The 21568-nt window shown below is 36.2% G+C and overlaps 1 protein-coding gene across 3 annotated transcripts in view; it reads right to left on the bottom strand.

Moving 5' to 3' along the window:
* The window catches only part of HIBCH (3-hydroxyisobutyryl-CoA hydrolase), a 49347-nt gene that overhangs the window by 11467 nt on the left and 16312 nt on the right, over positions 1 to 21568 (bottom strand). For all 3 annotated transcript variants that reach the window (XM_075153656.1, XM_075153654.1, XM_075153655.1), the window contains exons 7-11: positions 12717 to 12795; positions 7504 to 7649; positions 6502 to 6588; positions 4439 to 4497; positions 2691 to 2772 (exon numbers count right to left, since the gene is read on the bottom strand). In XM_075153656.1, the coding sequence (XP_075009757.1) occupies positions 2691 to 2772; positions 4439 to 4497; positions 6502 to 6588; positions 7504 to 7649; positions 12717 to 12795 (453 nt within the window). The remainder of the gene's footprint in view (positions 1 to 2690; positions 2773 to 4438; positions 4498 to 6501; positions 6589 to 7503; positions 7650 to 12716; positions 12796 to 21568) is intronic.

Genomic DNA, 21568 nt, shown 5'->3' with positions numbered 1-21568 from the left:
AATCCTTTACAGTCTCTATACTTATCATTTGAATGTGCTGTTGTTCCTGTATACCTGGACGCTGAAGTGAAACCTTGGTTTCACAAAGTGACAGGAAACTATCATCTATGGACATACTCTTGGTACTTGCTAAGGAAAACGCCTTGCTTCACACAAGCTGGCGAACTGCTGTCAAGGATAACGTCTGATAATCTCAGACTGTCGTGGTTTTGCTACGTGTTCCCTGCTCTAATCAGTTCTTTGAACTCCGCTCCTCTAAGCGATGTGACCTCCAGTGCTCTTGTCTGTAGGTGGTGTAAAATGCTCAACTGCTAGGGTGCAAGCTACCATTATTCCTCCAGCTACAATTAAGTTTAATTACAATTCTGCTTCCCTAGTAAAACAAAACCTCCAGTTTAACTGGCAAGCATTTCCTGGAGAAAGCCAGATTTATACCCGAATCCCTTTTTAACCTTTTTCCCTCACAAATGCATTTTCCTTCTTTGGTTTTGTGGATCTTTCACAGAAGAAATTAAGTATCTGATCCTACAAGCTTACTTAATCCTACTGCTTAGCACAGAATATGTGCTGTTAGAAACACGTCTGAAACTTACGTACTTGTTCATACTAATAAGCCTTGCTCCTGCTTGAAAATATGAGGTGGTTTGGTTTTTTTGTTGTTTTTTTTCTTTTTACAAATTTCTGTATGGACAGAAGCAACTCATATTAACACAGTCTCATCTCTTGAACAGAACAATTAACAGACAATTGTTCAGGAACTTCTGTCAACTCTAAGGACTGTCATTCATTTATTAATCGTATGAAAGAAAAAAGCTGCTATAAAGTCCTATTAAAGACATGAAATAAGAAAACTGAAGAAGCAACAAAGAAACGACTTCTTTTGTTCAGGAATTAAAAAAAAAAATCAGTTACACAAAATCATAACTTTGAAGCAGATGACATAGTTTTAAGTTCTAAATTAAAAATATGAAACAAATGTACCCCCCCTAAACAACAAGAATTTATTTTAATAGCCTGAGTTACGAGGCTGCAGATGAAGAAAACAAATCGAGCAGGTTTGGGTAACTAGAGCAAACACAGCAGAACAAACTATCTAGTTAACATATTTCAGTAACAAAGTGTTTCCGGACTCTTTCCATCTCTTGTAGTAGAAACTGTATTTTGAACAAAGCATCCTTTAAAGGCTATATGCTATTTTAAAAAGTTCCACTATGACTGATTATGTTTTAAAGTACCATAAAATTGTTTGAAATTAACTTAGGAAAAGCTATATGCAAATAATTCTTGATTGTTTTCAACCTCCACTGAAACTAATCAATATAATATCCCTGTAGAATTATATTAAACTTCATAAAATCTACAAATAAAATACTGCCTTATAACTCAATACTATAAAGAAATAAGAGCCACCAAAAGTGACTGCTATTAACATGCTATCAAACTGTCTCAACAGACCTTAATATAAATACTTTCCCTGCCACCTATAACATAAAGAAAAAGTGAAGAACTGAATCATACAGCCTACAGAGTTCGGGAGGAAACCATGATGGTAGCCTATGGTAAAATTCAAGTCTACAAACACATAAAATGATTATTCTGGCACTAGCTCTTTTGACTCCTTTATTCAATGAAACTTGAATACAAGTGGGGAAAAAAATTAGCTTTCCCTTTCATTCGATTTTGCTTTTGTAATACATACGCTAAACTTCTTGCAATGTACTAGGCGTACTGGTTGGCACAAAGATAATTTTAAAACTTCCTTTCTCAAAAACTGTTTGAGAGTTCCAGTGACAAAATGTTAAATCTTTTTAATTAAAAACTAAAACCAAAAATATATCTTTGTATCTGGGATAGGATAATGTTAATGATACTACATAATAAAATTATATTCCTTCTGCTCAAATGAAAATCTGAAGATGACGGATGTTTTATTTTATTACAAGAGCAGGATTTCTTCTGTAAGCTGTAACTAAAGTTAAAACAAAGCTTTTGTTGGAGAAATGCTTGTGTTCTATCCAATTGTAAATAGTATTTTAATAGCTCCAAGACAAACTTCTACACGGCACCTGAATACAGATACTTCAAAGGAAAAAGAGAAAATACACACATTACTTATAAATGAATGTAAGTTGCTTTTTGCTTTTGAGCCTGAAATGTGTATTAAGTGTGTAGTATTACTGTATATTTTTTTGAGTTGTGACTACATCCAACACTCAGAAATGCATTAAAAAGATCAAAAAATACTTTGTGATGGTAAATTGCTTGCTGTTTACCTAAATGAGGTACCTGGAATGGAAGAAAACGAACAACATTGTTCTGGCATTGTTTTATTCCAACCCTTGGCAATAAAATGAGAAGCTATAAAAGGAACCTTTGTCACCAACAACCCCCTGATCGTGGGGAGGGGAAAAGGGAAAGGGAGTTTGGTTTTTTTACTAGATTACAATTTTATGCAACATATGATGGTATTCATACGATGGTGTGGTTTTATAAGAGCAATATTCTTGTCTGAGCAGAACTACTGACAATCCCACAGGACTATATGTGAGAACCTGAGGATCTCGGTCCAATGTCCTACTGGTGTTACGTAGTATTAGTTATGTTAATAAGGTGACTGAAGTCTGCCCCATGATAAGAACGTACAGAACCAGACTTAAAATCTCTAACAAAAATACCATAGAAGACATTACCTCTAGCTGCTTAATGGCAAAAGGAGAACCATCTTGCTTTAATTTTTTAACAATTTCTTCCATACTATTTGCTGAAAAAAGACTAAAAGGAAAAAAAAGTTAATAAATGAATGAACTGCTTCAGCCTTCCTCTTCTCTATGAAGTGCTAGTAACAACAGAAATTAGAAACAGAGCATAACCAACTCATTTGGCTTTTCTTAGCAATGTGTTCCCTGTTGTTCAGTTTTAAGTAACTCAGTTGACAGGCATCTCCTTTTCCTTTACAAATCTCTAGCATTTCAATAAACCTCACTTACAAACTCTGATATTTATCCAGAAACTTTAACTACTACCATCAGTCTTATCTGTATTTTTATAACACATCAAATCTTTAGCTATCAGCTCCATTCTACTGGTTTGGTATCAACATCTTTTGTCTCTAAACTTAGTTACTGCCATCCTTCTTCAAGAGTTTTAGCTGCTTCTTATCACTCTCACTTATTTCTTCTTCCCTTTCTGATACACAGAAGTTCTAAACAATCATAGAAATGCCCTTATACCAATGAGTATAAATGCGCTACGTAACATTTCCTGTCCAGCTGAACAATTACTCTCACAAATCCCCATCGAATTTCTATAGAAAATGTTCATTTTAATCATAGAATCATACAGGTTGGAAAAGACCTCTAAGATCATCGAGTCCAACCATCAACCCAACACCACCATGCGCACTACACTATGTCCCTAAGCGCCTCATCTACACGTCTTTTAAATACTTCCAGGGTCGGTGACTCAACCACTTCACTGGGCAGCCTGTTCCAAGGCCTGACCACTCTTTCAGTAAAGAAATTTCTCCTAATGTCCAATCTAAACCCCCCTTGGTGCAACTTGAGGCCATTTCCTCTTGTCCTATCGCTTGTTACTTGGGAGAAGAGACCAACCTCCACCTCGCTACAACCTCCTTTCAGGTAGTTGTAGAGCACGATGAGGTCTCCCCTCAGCTTCCTCTTCTCCAGACTAAACAACCCCAGTTCCCTCAGCCGCTCCTCATCAGACTTGTGCTCCAGGCCCTTCACTAGCTTCGTTGCCCTTCTCTGGACACGCTCCAGCACCTCCATGTCCTTCTTGTAGTGAGGGGCCCAAAACTGAACACAGGATTCGTGGTGCGGCCTCACCAGTGCCGAGTACAGGGGCACGATCACCTCCCTGCTCCTGCTGGCCACACTACTTCTGATACAGGCCAGGATGCCGTTGGCCTTCTTGGCCACCTGGGCACACTGCCGGCTCATGTTCAGCCGGCTGTCAACCAGCACCCCCAGGTCCTTTTCCTCCGGGCAGCTTTCCAGCCACTCTTCCCCAAGCCTGTAGCGTTGCCTGGGGTTGTTGTGGCCGAAGTGCAGGACCCGGCACTTGGCCTTGTTGAACCTCATACAGTTGGCCTCAGCCCATCGATCCAGCCTGTCCAGGTCCCTCTGCAGAGCCTTCCTACCCTCCAGCAGATCAACACTCCCGCCCAGCTTGGTGTCATCTGCCATAGGGTAGTTGCTTAATATAATGGTGTATGAATCAGGCAAATATGCTCAAGTATTTAATATACAGACCACTGAAATATTTAATGAGCTTCAGATAAAGCACCCTAAAGACAAAAAATTTAAATGACTAACTTGAATGTCGTTTCTATCGCCTTACCTGTGGAACACTGATACTGTTACTGGATTTAACTTCATGTTCTCTATACAAAAGAATAAAAAAGAAGATTGCCGAATACCTGTTAATCTTCTCCATATGTTCATCAAGAACAAACTCTTTTTCTTGATCAATTTTGCTCTGTTTAAAAGGCAAATACATATTTTATTTGGTTATTTTAGACTGAAAAGCTTATCAGTACTGAAAAATTTCAATGACTTGTGTTACAGAAACATCATAATATCATAAATGAACATTTAATATTCGTAAGACAGTGACATTTTTAATGAAATACAATTTTGCAGTGTATAGAAATGAACTTGTCACTTTATCTTGTGAATGTTAAAGATGTCACCTCATAATGCAGTGCTTACTCTGAGCTACTATGTGTGTGTATTTGACTGGGTGGTTATCTAGTAATCATGATTATTCTGTCAATGCATTTCCATCAAATACACAGTAAGAAAGCCAGTGTAGACAAATCTACTCAAAAACCTGAGAATGTTTTTTTAAAAAAAAAGTTTTATTTTCTTAAAAAAATATACAGGCATGTATATATGTATTTTTTAAAAAAACAACCAAAAAATACATTTCTCTTCCCTATCTTTTCTCTATCATTTTACAAAATTTTATTTAGACAACTAAGGAGTGTGAAAGATCTGTTGGCCCTATGTGGAAAGGCTGTCAAATGTTTCAGATCTTCTGGCATTAAGGGGTTTAGGACATAAGCAGATGTTTCAGTAACAGCAGCTGAAGCTGAGAAAGGTTCCCTGTCATTTCAGCTCTGATAACTAAAAATACACAGCTTCCTTTTCCGCTCAATGTCATCTTGTAAAGCAGGATACTGCAACATATAATCACTCCTATTTCATAGCTTTCTATTTTGTCAAAATAACCAGTACTACTACGTAAATTAGCTCATCCCATTTATTTTTCTAATTAATCTTTATATATAAACTTAGTAATTCCAAAACAGAAATAACAAGAGTAGACACTGCTCATTTTAAAGCCAAACAACTGGGGAGTAATACTCAGATTGACTGAACACATTGAATCCTGGTTTGACTCCAGAAGTTTCCTTTCTTTTGAAATAAAATTACAATGCACATCAAAACAGCTAAAACAGCCACTGAATAAACTGATTGTAAAGCCAAAACCTTTTCTTTTCATGCCCATTGTTACATGGGGCTAATACAAATACTAATTATGTATTATCAATATACTTACATTCACCTCTAAAATCACAACAGGGAACTATGGGTTTGTCCACTGGGAAAACAGCACCTTTCCCCCCCCTGAAAATATTGCTGTAAGACCTCAGATGCTGTCTCTACAATGTATCTGCACTCTGCTAATACTTATCCTATTGATAACTGCTTATTCACTGTGCTTATTCACAGTCTTTCAATTATCTCAAGATTACAAATATATAAAATATTTGAGAAATTAAAGGAACAATTTGAGCCTTTAAATTCAGGCTTCAAATCTGGACTGCAGATGGTCTGCATCAAAATAATGCTAAAATTCACATCAAATGCATCAAGCTAGCAAAGTATTTCTTCAGGTTGATAAAGAGAAAGTTTCTGGGATGGAAATATAACATCCGCTTCCAAGTGAGCAGCGTAGCATTTAATAACTGGCACTATAACTTCTGCAGCCTCTGGACTAGGCCCGTAGGTTCAACCCCTGTCGTTTGTGTTTGTCAGAATCCCTGAATTTCAGGCTAACTCCCCAGATTGCATTTGCCATCATGTACAACTCCCAGCCTGATAGTGGCTATCTATTTTGCCTTCTGCAAAGTATGCTAGAAATCCAAGAATAACAGGGGAAAAATTAAGCAGCAATATATTTTCTGCATCACCGTGTTACTGGCTGGAAACTTACATACACACATAGAAAAAGAGAGAGGTGATCACAATAGGAATTTGAGGGGTATCCAAAATGAATAAGTGAAGAAAGACTTAAATTTTAATTTTGACTACTGTAGGTATTAGCGCTACAAATTAGTATTTTATAGGGTGCAAAGAGTTTGGAAACCCATTATTTTTTAACCATAAAACAAATGATCAGTAGCATGGATAAAAAAGAATTTGCATTTACATATATTTAACAGTTCTGCTTGATTTCACTAACTGATCAGATTACCTTCATATGGTAAGAGTTCAGCAAGTCTGCAATATTTTCTGTTGAAGGAGATTTCAGTGCTATCAGGTCTTTCTCTAAGGCAGGTAGCTATTAAAAATAAGATTTAATTCAAAGTAAAACAAAATGTACTTCTTGGATTATTACTGCTATGGTAATAGTACTATATAGTACATATGTATATAAATACCCTCCAACCCCCCAACTTTCGGACAGATCTTAAAGAGGTACCAAGTAAACAATACAAGGAGCCAGAGTTCACTTTTTGGTGTTGAACCGCCTGGATTTAATTATGTCTGCAGTGATGAGCAAAGAACTCTGCTTCCCAAGCAGACCCCCAATGCAGTGCTCCAGCTGCAGCAGTTAAAGCCAGCCTACAACAGTCCGAAAGGAAAGAGCAGGAGCCTGGCAACCATGCTGTGCTCAAAATCGTATCTAACCAGCTCCACAATGACAGTCATGGGTCTTTATACAGAGAAGGCAAGCAAGTCATTGTTTCTTCTTCACTTATGTCCATGCAAGATACTGGAATCTTATGACTCTGACTTTATCAAATATGCTAATTTTTACACTTTCTTACAGCCACTGTAAGAAACGAATAGGGTATCTGTTAAGGAGACTGATAAAGAACACAATAATGGGGTGTTACCTAGACTAAAAACTTTGCAGTTCTATAAATAATCTCTAATCTCAGACACTGTTGTCTAAATTGTACAATTTTTCAAGCAACTTCAATTATGCTTAGTAAATCATGCCCTTCAACAGTAGAATCATGAAGACAGCAACATTTGCCCCCTCTTCCAAGCAAAGCTGTCACTAGCTGGCAAGTGTTATAATGACAGCTTGAGAGTATCTTATGATCCCCATTCACAGTGCAAGACCAGTTAATATAATTGCGCCTCTGCATACATTCAAGTTAGTAAAGGTATATTGGTGTGCTACACAACTCAAACTTGTCATTACGGTTGTACGCTGCGCCCTTGCTAGCACTGGTTAGCAGCTTACCTTTTCAGATTCTACAAAATGGGTAGCGATGCCAGCTTTTAGTACATCTCTTCCTTTCAGCCTAAATCCTGTTAGTGCAAGGTAATAGCCAATCTTTCCTGATAGTCTTGGCAAGAAATATCCTCCACCTACATCAGGAAAAAGGCCTGTAATAAACAAAACAAAACAAAAAAAACGTGAAGGGAGAAGAACTTGTCCTATCATGCATATAACTTAGTAGCTATTTCTTCTTGTCTCACTTTCATCTCCCTGACTTAGGCACGGCTCTCTTGCCCAAGTTTATCCTTGACTTTGTTTGACATTTCTCTGTCATCAAAACCCTTCCTGAAAGCAAACTCTTGAACACCTTCCAAACTGTATCCTTTCCACTGGCACATAATTTACAAACATATACCAGACAATAGTGTTCATTCTATCTGCCAACAACTTGAGACATTTTTAGATGCCTGAAGAATCAAGTGTGCTCGCAGCAAAAAAACAGAAATGACACAAAGAATTGTGAAATAATTCGTGCAAACGCAAACTGGATGCTGCTTTTTCTCTGAAATCTTTTATTATGATAAAAATATCAAACGATGAAGTGCCTCTTGCACAGCTAAGTTTGAACAAATTTTGGATTTGATAGGTCAACAATATTGCCAGGGTCTTCCTGAAGGTGGAGGCACGAGATGCTGACCTAATACCTGGCTCTTTGACAGGACTATGACTAACCTGCAATTTAAAAAAACTATAAAACTTTCCAGTTTAGTGACTATCTTACATTTATATTTCTTTTAAATCTACAGAGTAGGGTAATTTTTAAAAATTCAAAGCTGTGAATGAAATTTAAGAGACTTTTAAAAGTTGTAGTTGAAAAATACATACTTTTATCAAAGTTTAAATATTTAAAATCATCACTTTGTCAGTATCTACCTTCTTCTGTTACATTAATCACCTACAAAATAAACTGAAAGAGTTTTTGTAACTTTTAAGATATTTAAACTTAAGAAAACTTAAGCTTAGCTGTATTAATCTCAGAAATCGAAATGGAAAGAAGCAGTGTCAACTTACTACTTCAAAATAATCACCAATGTTGCATTCATGAAACTGAAAGTCTTTTGAAGATATTAAAGGTGTGGTGGTGTTTTTTCCACTTTGAGAGAATAAATAAAACATGAAAATAAATTAAAAAGAATATAAACGAGCAACAAGAAACTCAGAAAACACTTGCCAAAGCAGAGCTATTAACTGGGAAGATTAAGATGTACATAAGGAGTTTAAACGGGGTTCTGATAAAAGGTGGTAATTTTTCACTCACAATTGCTTTCAGTCACAAAAGAGTCAATGTATGTATTATAGAAAGACCCTATTACAAGTATTTTAAGATGTGGGAAATTAGTGGTCCCTGAATATTCCTCCCCCTTGGGTGGAATCAAGGGGAGGTTTCTTTCAGACAGCTTCTCTTCAGTGTTCTCCTCTTCTCAATAATCTTTAAAGTTCATCACTGCCTTATGTTAACACCCGCCTCTCAGCTTCTCCTCTGGTTCCCTCTTGGTCCTCCCTTAGTTCTGCTGCCTCTAATACAGCACAAAGTTGTTTTTAGGAGCCACTTCCTATCAGCTGTAGTATTCTATTCCCATTCCCACTGATGTGTATGTTGCCATTAACTGATTTATTCCTCATCCCACAGGCCACTGAGACATACAGCTCTTCTAAAATGCTGAAATGTCTTGTTGGTACCCTTTAAAAGCCCTAAGCTGTATTAACCCCAATTCATCACCTACCTTTTTGATCTGTACTCACATTCTGAATAGTCTCCTCTGAGTTTTGCCTTCTCAGTTTGAGCCATCATATCTATAATGTTGATGCCCAGACTGTTGTTTAGTTTTATGTTTCTATTCATCTGTCTCCCCTTGGATATCCTACTACTGCAAAAAAATCCCTCATTTCAAAATGAAACGCCTCTTACAAATGCCCTCCAAAGCAAAAAGGCAATTACATTATTCTCCCCATCCACCAGGACTGCAACAGCAACAACCTTTTCCTCTTTGCTGTAATTAAACTACCGATGGTGAAGTACTATTCTCCCCATGCGCCACTAAGTTTCCAGAGGAAAAGCCATCTTCCTATTGAGATCTATAGGGCCCTTCCACATGGCCATGCACAGGGAAATTAGTTCTAAATAAACTGTGAAGTTGATTAGCTTACGTTGCTTTAGAGGCAAATAAAATAAACTGAATGAAGGTTTCTTTAATTATTAAGGAATTTACAAACAGGATTAGTGAAGGTGTAACTAATCCACTTTAAACTTACTTGGTTGCATAAATGTAGTCCACTACAGCTTCTACTGTACCCTTTTCAAGGTCCCTGTCTTCCTTTCTTTTCATAATTTTACTGCTCTTGTCCCCGTTCTACATATTCTTCTTAATTCTCTCAATAATGCTTCCCATATGTTTCTGCCTGCTACTGGGTTTCTCTTAACGTATTCCATACACTTGATTTTTTTTTTTTCCTTTTGATAGCATTTACCAATTATTTCTCAAATCCCTACTTAAATAAGAGAAGAACTGAATGTCTGCTGGGCTGACCAGGCTAAAAGCCTATGCCTGTAATGCTGACTTGCAGTCTATGCTCTGAGTCAGATGCAACACGCTTCACTGTAATCCCAACTGTGAAACTCTGCAGTTGCCAAGCATGAGATAAAGGTAGTGCTACTACATTCCTACCTTATCTTGCAGAGGTGGTTGGAGATTTATTAATAATTGACTCACAGAAAGCTAAAAACTTAGAGGGATATACAAGAAAGTGTCCACTATTAATAGAACACCACCTTAAAGCCCACTTCTTACAATATACTTTCATCTTTTGTTCTTCCCACCAGTGGTTCTTCCACAGCCTCCTACACCTAAGCTGCTCTCCAGTGCTTTATCTTATCTATTTAAATTTCGAACTCCTACAGTCTAGAACTGCCTTTTATTCCTATTTGCAAAGTGGCATATCTATCTATATCCTTTTATTTATGGTGGTGTATAAATGCAGAATAATTGTGTGAAAATGTAGCAGCTGAATGAACGCTTTGTTTTCATTTCACAGAAAAGGTGTAATGCCTACTGAAATAAGTGAACATATGAAAAAATCAATTAATACCGTATCTAGACAGCTAGACATTTTAAACATACACCACAGAGATCAAAGCAGCTAAGCCCTTAAACCCAAACAGATTTCAATGGTTTCACTTCTAATTGATCGTAAAAGGCTTTTAATTACTTTCCTAAGCAAATTCTAAGCTTTTCCTTTACATGTCTTCACAACCTATTTTTGTTTAAATAAGTCCTTGTCAACACAAGAAATGTATGTAAAGTACATAATTTTTGTTAATATAAGACTACTCATATCTTTTCCTTTGAAGAAGAAAGCAAAGAAGGTATCTTTATTATTAGAATAATTTTATATGCCAAAGAACCTCTCTGTTTAGTTTTCAGAAAAAAAAAATCGTTTCCTTCAAATGGTTTTCTTGCACAACAACTGATTATGAACTTCAGGAGTTTAGCAAATTCATGTTGTATTAATGCTTGAGTTATTTAGTTTACTACGTTTTCCTTCAGCAGAGAAAAATATTTGGAGGGTTGCAATAGTTTTTTTTTTCTCATCCCAAACTTATTTGTTCAGAAAAAATACATGACATTTATCAGCTAGCAGGAATTGCTCTAATATTTTTTTCAGGAGTTAAAATGATAATGAGCTTGCTTACATTTGGAGGGTTTATTATGTTTTATTTGACTTGATGCTCACAGCTCATTTAATATTTTAAGAATTTCAGAGTAAGTCTTGTGAAATGTTTCATACAGGCTGGATAGCAATAAACAATAGATAATATGTGTAAGACACCCTTTAAAATATGAAGAATGCTAGACCTTTTAAGCATTACTAACAGGAGGCACTACAAAAATCCAATCATTAGCTAAGCATGCATTTTAACTTTAGTTGTAATGACATTATTGTACTTAAAATATTCTCAACAAAAGCAGAATATTATAACTTTTATTCTCTTTTCAGAACTGAGTCCTGATTTTTTTTTTTACATTATTTCTTAGTTTTAACATTACGTAACTGTTTGGAAATTCTTTTAAGAAAATAATGGTCACTACTCCTTACAGCTAATTCTTTGAGGTGAAACTAAGACGGAACCTAATAGCACCATGTCTGGTGCCATTTAAGCTGTTTATCCACCAGATAAGGTTCTCTATTCTGAATAAATATGTTCAACAGGGCCACATATTACAGGCTAGCCTCATTCTCCTGCATAGAGATAAGAACAATTGCAATCATCCTTCAGCTGCCTTGCTTTGGAAAGATGTAGAAACTAGAAATTTTGCAGGCGAGAAATGCAGGATAGGTTATAGGTTTTGAGCACTCTTCATAAACATTATTGATAAGCAGGGAGAAGGGACTTGGACATTGATGAAAGCATTAATGAAGTATATATGCCAGCCAATAACAGGTTCAATGTGGATACCCTGTTGGTGCCAGGGTTGTTTTGAAGGGAAAGGTGAATGATTTCACAGGAGGGTTCACTTTAATCGAACTGACTTTTCTTGAGCCATATCACCATCTTCATATAGCTCTGAGACACAACATTTTCTTTTGTACATCTCAGAATTGACAAAGAAGCTGTAGGATCAAACATTAGAAAACACAAGGTGCATGTTGCTATTTAAAAAAAAAAAAAGACAATGACACTGTGATCTCACCTGCACGTAATCTGTACTCAACTGTAATGGGTCTGTGTTAATAATCTACAAGAAAAGCTGGAATTTCAAAATCTCATTAACATTGCAGATCAGCTTGTAGTACAGCCAGTTTGACTTATACTGAGTTCCAAATGTAAAGCTGACATACTTGCACTGGGATCTTCAGACTTTATCTGCCTGCACCTGTGGCAAAGACTTAGTTCCTCAGATCTACTTCCATTTTTAAAGAAATGTATCCTGACAGTCTTTGTGTCAATCTAAACAATAAACCCCAGGTTAAGAACCTCAATGATCAATCTCCCAGAATACAGGTAAGTTTCTATTAATTTAATAGAAAATACTTTCCATATATGGTCATCTCCCGTTCCTTTTTAAAATTCTTTCATTACTGCCACTGCTTTCAGTCAAAGACATTTCATCCTGATTACACAAACAGTGCAACTTTAAACACATTAACATGTGATAAGTTGTTAAAATACTTACCTATTGCTGTTTCTGGCATTGCGAAAAGTGTCTTTTCTGTAGCAACTCGGAAATGTCCATGGACTGAGAGGCCAACTCCCTACGCATGGAGCACAAGCAAAGGACACAGATATAAAATTACCAGTAAAAATAATCATAATCCTATGTAACACACCTCTTGCTTTGCTCCACAATTAAATAATATTAGATTTATCATGCACAGTTCAACAAAATATTAAAAGGCCTTTTACGGTTCAAACACTAATAAAGCATCATATTACCTTTATGATTTGGCCGAAATAGCATTCTATGCTTTAAAAGATGAGTCATACAGAGATTAACTTCAAAAACTCATGAGTGACAGCCACAACAGAAACAAGTGCCCCATTTTCTCCCTTAGACTACTAAGGGAGTTGACATCCTTTTGCTAATGCTACCCCATGTATTATTTTTGCATATACTTCCAAACAACCAACAAAAAAAAAGCCAATACTTTTGGAATATGCATGAATTGCACAAAGTTGTAATTATAATAATTTTAAAAGACATAATAATTAACTATTCTTATAATGTGATAATCATCTACTTTATCAATACAGAAGTATTTTAAGCAGGAAAAGCCTTCAACATTATTGATTAAAATTCAAAGCATGTAGTTAGAAATTCACTTATTTCACCTGGGGACTTTGTTCTCCAAGTCAGAAATAGAATTCACATTTCTAAGTATCTAGCCCTCTTCTTTAGCAGACCTTTCTGATGAGACACTTCCCTCAAGAGCAGAAGAGCTCCTGGGATTGTCTATCACATATTTTCTGATTTAGGCAGTAAGCAGCAGCAAGGCCCCCCCCCCAATATATTTTCAGTTAACACAAAATTAATTTAATTTAGAGAAATGTTCAATTTAAAGAGAATTGGTTATCTGACAAAATTACTATTATTTAGTAATAATATTTAAAGTAATCCAAGAATATTTGGATAACTGGGCACAACAAAAACACATGGGTAAAGGAGTCTCACTTCTCAAAGCTTAGCTACATGATACATGTCAACAGAAATGTGTGTTAGATCCTACCTGGAGGCAAAACCTTCTACCAAATATTTCACAAAAAGTTTCTTCATACAAATATTTTCTCTCTTCCTTTCCACTGTTTCAGCTTACTTCCTTTCCTCACTGTTAAATTTCCCTTTGCTTAGTCCTCCTATCCATCCGATTTTTCTATTAAAACTAAGATATCTTAAATATCATTGGCCAAAAGAAGTCAGTGTCTCATGAGGATGTAATAGATTTTTAAGTAGCATTTCTAATTGTTTAGATACTAGAAAAATGGCACTTTACCCAACTAGCCTACTAAGCTACTAGTCTTCACAAACATCTTCACAATATTTCATACTTTCCATCAAAAACAGTGGGATTAATTGGGTAATACTTGCTTGGACCAGCATTATATATTTGATAGGCTTTTAAGGGGAGGGTAGAACGTAGTAGCACATCTTTTCATTTCACTTATCTACAGAGATCTTTGGGTGGGTTTTACATTAAAATTTTAAAAAGTTATCTCAATTTAATAAAAATTACATCCATTTCCTCACACCATTCTCATGCATTCTTCCCTGGCCTCTCTTACAATTCTGCCCAGAAAGAAATTAATTGTCACTGCTTATTCCATTAGGGTGATACATGACTAGATTTGGAAATATCTTCAAGTTTTTTCTGTAAAATGAGTATCTGCTGGTCTCGGGCTCTAACAGAGATGTATGAAGTTTTTAAGATTCCAGTCTAATTTCCTGAGAAATGGACGCTTAAGGTAACTGGATATCGTACTTGATTTTATATCCAGACACTAAGCCAAATCTATACACGTGAAGTACTGCTGTTTCAAGGAGGCAAATGGGATTTGAGCAAATATCTGAATCTTATTTGCATAGGGTACAATCTTATGTCTCATCCCTTATCTCTCCTTCAGCCCCTTCACTTGAGGACTGGTCAGAGGCTGTAGATCTCATCTGAGCAGTAGCAAGGGCAATGGCCCTGTATTTAGTTCTCTTGCAAATGCAAAGCTACATTCACTCCTAAAACAGCTCTAGAACTCTTAAATGAAATGGAAATGTGACTTCATCACTTTCAACTTTATTTTATATCACAACAGCATATTTTCACTGCATTGGGTAAAGCCTTTACTACAGCAAGAGAAAGCACAATATTTCTGCTGTTATTTTTATGCATGTTCAGCAATAATGATGACCTTTTTAAAAAGATAATTAAAAAAAACCCCATACCCATTTTGCTATTTCTAATGCTTAAATTATTTTTTTCTAATCCCCTATCTAAGAATACAAATACTATCTGTCATAATGCATTTTTTCTGGCTTATTTTCTAGACAATCAGAAGTTTGTATAAGGACTCAAATTTTCAGCTTGAGTATTAAGTAACAAAGACTAGAATGTGAACTCCATGAAGACAGCTTTTCTTCCAAGCTTGTCCTTTTTTATAGTGATAAAAATAACCAGAGTTTTAATAATAAAAAGTTGAAAGAGATAATTTTCTTTTGAAAGAAGTAATTAAACCAGATTTCACCTTCTCAAATGCTTAAGCTATAACTGGATTTGTTTTCCAGATAGCCTTCAAGTTTCATAGTATAGATAAGAGCTCAATTTCAGATGTATATTAAAAAGACCAGAACTATATTTTCTTCTTATCCATTATAAAGAAAATGGTGTAAATGTCCTTACTACTTTGAAGATCATTTCTAAATAATCCAACATTAAGATAAAATTAGGAGAGAAAAATGAGTTAACACTTTGACAGTACAAACCCCAATAATTTATTAATTCATATGCTTTTGTATGTTTATGTGCAGCTTCCAAATGGTTATTTTAACACATTCATTGTATGTGTTTAACCTTCTCCATCTAATACAGAGGACAGATGCTTATTAGTTTGATAGTATCCTCTGTAAAGAACAAACTCTTCCAGTCAGAAGTCTAAATGCATTCCTCTTCCATTTCTGGATTTTGTAATTCTCTTTTTTTTTTTTTAATTTAACTGAAATCTTACACAGCTAGAGTCCCACTTAGCAGACCCTTCACACTATTAAAATACCTGCAGTTGGGCTGTATTCATTTCACCAAACTCCCAGCATTTACACATACAAGTCTTGATGCTATAATGTCTTTATTAAAATACACTATATCCTGCACTGTCAGGAGTCCTATCTTTCATGATCTTCAAATATATACTAAAGCTAATGTCTGTCTTCAGACTTTTCCAAGATAATAGATTCCTATGGTGAATCAGGCATGGGTTTTAATCCAGATAGTTTATCCTAATACTGGCATGAAACTTTTTTTTCCACTCACAGCTGAATGTTTGAATTTTGTAAAGGATACTTTAAGGAGTTAAGAAATTAACAGGCAATCAATTTAAACAATCTTTCTGTAGGGTTTATATATGAATTAATCAAAAACATAGATAAGAGAAGAAATGGTGGTCTGACAATGTATTACTGGAGATAGATTGGCTATGAAGGTGTTTGGTTACAAATTACAGATTTATTACTACATGGATATTAAGATATTAATCTTAAAAACAGTGTGTTACAGCTCGACTATTAAACTCAGCGCACCTCAAGGAGGCACATAATATTACAGGCAGTTCGGTCTGAATTCTACAACAAGCTTCTGAAAAAGCCAGTAGAGTATCCGAATTTTACTTCCCATACATATGATTTCCTACACAATGCCATATTTCAGAAGTCATTATGTGACTGTATATAGAAAATTATCATTGATTTCCATTTTTTTTCTCATGATGAATTCAAAACCTTACTAAAAGTATTTTTCTAATGAAAAAGAAGGTGCAAATTACTGATAGATGGAGAAATGGAATATAGCTACTATAAATCTTAAAAGTTAAGTTGTAGTCGGGAGGCTGTATTATCTTAAATTGAGAATGACCCATATTAGTAAATCAGAGAACTCATCACATCTAGGGAAGTTATTAAGAAATTGAGGGCCACCACAACAGAGAACTATAAAGAGCAAAATAAATATGCCTTTCCTGAATGACATACATAAACATCTGTTCACATAGAGAAAAGCAGATCTGTGTCACAGCAAAACCATAAATCACACTTGTCTGTTTACTAAATAACCTAACTCAGACTGTAAAAGAATCACTGCCTAGAAAAGCATAAGCAACAGAATAAAAGAAATACAAACAGAAAAGGCTTTCAGGAATGTTGCTTGTATCACCTTCACTAGGCTGATAAAGAATTTTTAGCTGTTCAAGCGAACAATTTTATGATAATACCAATATTAATATTGTCTGCAGTGAAAGTCCTGTTGTAACAGTTCACATCCAATGATTACACTCATTTTTAACTGCATGAGAATACAGTTCCTGCTAGGGCTAGAACCACAAAAGAAATGTGGCAATCAACAAACAAACTGAGCATAACACAACAAAAGGCAAATATATCTGAATACAGATGTGTAAAAATAGCCAAGATGCAGCAAAAATGTTTTCAAAAGCATTAGTTGGCAAAGTAAGCGAGTGGAATTGATTCAGGAAGCAGCAGGAGCTTATAGCTACGTTAGATCAAAATAACTGATGTAAGAGCATTAACCCCTGCATTCAGACACAGCAAATCTTAAACTGCATCAAAATTAATCTTCGTTCATCATTTATGTTATGGACCCACTGCGAAGAGTATAATCCATTTTTATCTGTAGATACTAACGGACAAGATGACTTAGTGAACCAGAGCAATGCAGCATACAGATCAATCTGGACTAAGAATATAACTTGCTTTGGTTGATGACATATAAATCAACTTTATACAAGTATTTAAAAAATATCATTAAAAAACAGTGCTTTTTGTGAACTTTTCAATCATTTGGTGTGGTATTTTAAAACATAAAATATTAATGTAATATAATTTAAATATAAAATATTAATTTCCATATACTGATTATGTATTAGAGATTCTCAGTCCAAATTTCTAAAGACTTACAGAAGCACAACGAGCTAACTGGAGATATATTATATGTAATAATATCTGATGTTTCACTCTTAAGTATTTTCTTTACAGCCTAGTGCCAAAAATGCAAGAAAGCTTGTGCTATGATTAATGACCAATATTTGATGAAGACTCTGATGTTTTGTGGCACAAACCAGTGACACAGCCCATTCCAGTCATGTGTTTTCAAAAACACACTTGTATCTTCACCATAGATTCAAACACAAAAATAATATTAAAAAAACCCCAATTTCTGAATATCTGATATGATGAACTACCAGTGTTACTTGTTCTCCTGATCCCTGATTATTTAAACAAATTTGGTCCAACGCCATTAACAGTAATCATTTAGGTCAGGTTCTTTTTACAGTGGAAAAAAAAATACATAGGCCATTCTGCACACCAATGCTGCTACAATGAGTGTCCTTTATCAACAGGATTTAGACTGAATTTTTAAAAGCCCTGTTTTGATTTTTCTACTACCAGCCAAAACTTACCAATGATTTCAAACCATTTTCGTTAGGGTAGTTATCTGCAATAGCCATATTTTTTCCCCTGCGTAACCTGCAGGGACTGATCCGGTCTTCCGATGGTGAGCACCCATACTAGTGTTGCGATCCCACCTAGTGGACCCTACGGAAGCCGTGGTGGCAGTTAAATGCATGCCCCCGCAGCAGGGATTGAGTGCCTGCAGTTTCATGTCCTCCCTTTCCATGTATGTTGGCTTCTCCAAGGCAAAAAGCAGCAGGTTGAACGGTTTGGTCTCAGTCTGGCCTACAGACACCGCGACTCAACAACCGTGATGCAAACAAAAACTTCTACCAAGGATTGCTTCTGATTAGTCGGAATTTTCTGAACTAACTTATTTCTAGAATTAAGAATGTTTTCCTCGTTTCTTTTTCACTACTGTATATTACTTTCTAAGACTCACATTTAGTAAGCCTACAAAACGTCCTGGCAACAAGAGTCAGCTACATCTGTTAAAAAATACTCTTTCATGTCAGAGGAAGCAGAAATTTTTATGAACACAAAGTCTTCTGCTGCAACAGAAAGAAAAGAGAAGATGTAAGAGCACTTATATCTGAAAAGCCTATAATAAAAGTAATTAATTACTAGCCAGTGAAACTTTTTCTAGTGTTAAATTCGAAAGCATTCTTTTTTCCCCAATGTTGTTCCCCAGCGTTTCCTTACACATAACTGGCATCTATGTATCAGAAATAGCATGGCCAGCAGGAGTAGGGAGGTGATCGTGCCCCTGTACTCAGCACTGGTGAGGCCGCACCTCGAATCCTGTGTTCAGTGTTGGGCCCCTCACTACAAGAAGGACATGGAGGTGCTGGAGCGTGTCCAGAGAAGGGCAACGAAGCTGGTGAAGGGCCTGGAGCACAAGTCTGATGAGGAGCGGCTGAGGGAACTGGGGTTGTTTAGTCTGGAGAAGAGGAGGCTCAGGGGAGACCTCATCGCGCTCTACAACGACCTGAAAGAAGGTTGTAGCGAGGTGGGTGTTGGTCTCTTCTCCCAAATAACAAGCAATGGGCCGAGAGGAAACGGCCTGAAGTTGCGCCAGGGGAGGTTTAGATTGGATACTAGAAAAAATTTCTTCACCAAAAGGGCTGTCAGGCATTGGCACAGGCTGCCCCGGGAAGTGGTTGAGTCACCATCCCTGGAGGTATTTAAAAGACGTGTAGATGTGATGTTTAGGGACATGGTTTAGTGGTGGACTTGGCAGTGCTAGGTTAACAGTTGGACTCAATGATCTTAAAGGTCTTTTCCAACCTAAACAATTCTATGATTCTATGTTCAGAAAAAGATAGTAAGTGTGGGCTTTTTACTATTGCTAAAATTCTGGAAGACAAGCTCTGTCCCTTTGTCCCTCTCTATCACCTAAAAATGTAGCTACTGCAAGAAACTGTATGTCCAACTCGCCACATCTTAATGTCTGAAGGGAAGGCAGGCAAGTGGGAGGGAACCTGTTTCAGCAACTTGCATCAACGCATAACTAAGCTTTTAGTTTTTTTCCTAAAACTGAAGAAACACTTCTTGCTCTTAAAGTCCGGCACATGCAACAGAACTTTATTTAAACAGGGATGCAGTTATTTGGGATGACAGGAGTGAATTGAGGGGATTTTGTAATGATGTTCTATTTCTCAGGGAAAAAATGCTTTAAAAGTATAAGACAGATTAAAACTAACTCAAGGAGAAAATGAGCATTCAAATTCTTCTGGAAATGAGAAAAATTAGCAGAAATATGCAAGGATGGAGAAGCAGGCAAAGATAATTCTCTTCAGAATTTTCTCCCTTGATCTACAATAAAGGGAAGGAGAGGGAAATAAGAGATAACTCTCAATATGAGACGAGGCATCTCCATAAAGGCCTAGAATTAGAGAAAAATAGTGGAACTTCTAGCAAGAAAGAGTCTGGTGTTAAATGGAAGGAATAAATCTGTGCAGAAGCCTGCAAAAATCTCTGCAATGATGTCAACAGTGCAGTGGTAGGAAAGCTGTCCATGAAGCCACAAATAAAACCTCCTTTAAACATACGCAGGTTTCGGGAAAAAGTAATAATATAGAAAGTACAGCTTAAAACTTCAACTTCAGTCTCATAGTAGACAAGTGATGTTTGCTTTATGATGTGATCTATATGTCATTACATTGCGCAGGAAGGCAAACATTTTGTCATTCTAAAATATGAAGTGCAGCACCACTGTATAATACCAACATCTGTACAATGTACATTCAGGAAGTCTGCCTTTTTTTTCTGGGTGTAAAATAGTGGCATCCATTCCTTTTCATAGTGTACATTAAACAACTCAGTCATTGTAGATTTGGGAGAGGGAGGGGAGAGGAGTTTTACGTCCTGCACCAGTACTGACCCATACTTTAAAATACTTGTTTTCAAGGCAGTGCTTTACGATAAACCCTTTGGGGAATAACATCACATGCAAATCGTTGAACATTCAGTGGTTATTTTTGTTGATGTCAAGAGCTGCTGATATTATAGTCCGATTAGCTACAAAATGAAGTGCACCATTTGTCCCTAGGATCATACGCAGGAGCTTAGCAGGCAGACCAACATGCCAGATGGTAAATATACTGTAATATCAGCAAAGAGCGAATCCTTTCTTAGTAGTGCCTCAGCTTTGTTTTCAACATCCTATATTACAAAAGCTAAGTGTACACAAGTCAATCTCACAAAGATTTGTTTCAAAGTACAACAAATAACTACTTGCAAAATCTGTATTCTATTTTACAGTAAAACTGCCTTCAACTTTAAAGCATTGGCAACAAAATGGGCCACAAGCTTCTATGTGGTACACATGCATGAGTTTCCAGAGGAAGGGAGAGAGGGGGAGAGGAAGAGAGAGAATTGGAAAGCAGCTTATCTAGGTTTAGTATGACAATTACTTTTACTTCGGGGCAGATTTTAGAGCATAAATTAAAACAAAACCGAAGACGTTCAAGTTTCAGAGCATGATGAGTGACAAGAGGCATGGCATATTTATAAAAAGGAAGAAAAAGAAGAATCAGGAGAAGCCCCAAGAAGCACTGACATTTCTAAGTTCCAGTTTCCTAGCTGTAAAAAAGGGTTAAAGGGGTAATAATGTCCATTACAGTATAGAAGAGCTGTGCTATGTAAAATAATAATTTTTCATGAACTTTTATATGCTGCAGTTGGTCACCCAAAGCACATGATACGTATATATGTATATTAATAACTAATAAGAAAAATTTCTATAGTTTGCACTAAAATTTGCACCACACATTAAACAATAAATGAATAGCTGTTTGTTCTGTGAGCAATATCCACCTGTGCACTTCACAAATGCACATTCCTCTAATTAAAAATTGTATCAC

Source organism: Calonectris borealis, chromosome 6, assembly GCF_964195595.1.
Source record: "Calonectris borealis chromosome 6, bCalBor7.hap1.2, whole genome shotgun sequence".
Taxonomy (NCBI): Eukaryota; Metazoa; Chordata; class Aves; order Procellariiformes; family Procellariidae; genus Calonectris; species Calonectris borealis.
Note: the sequence above shows the minus strand (reverse complement) of the source record. Positions and strands in the feature narration are given on the sequence as shown.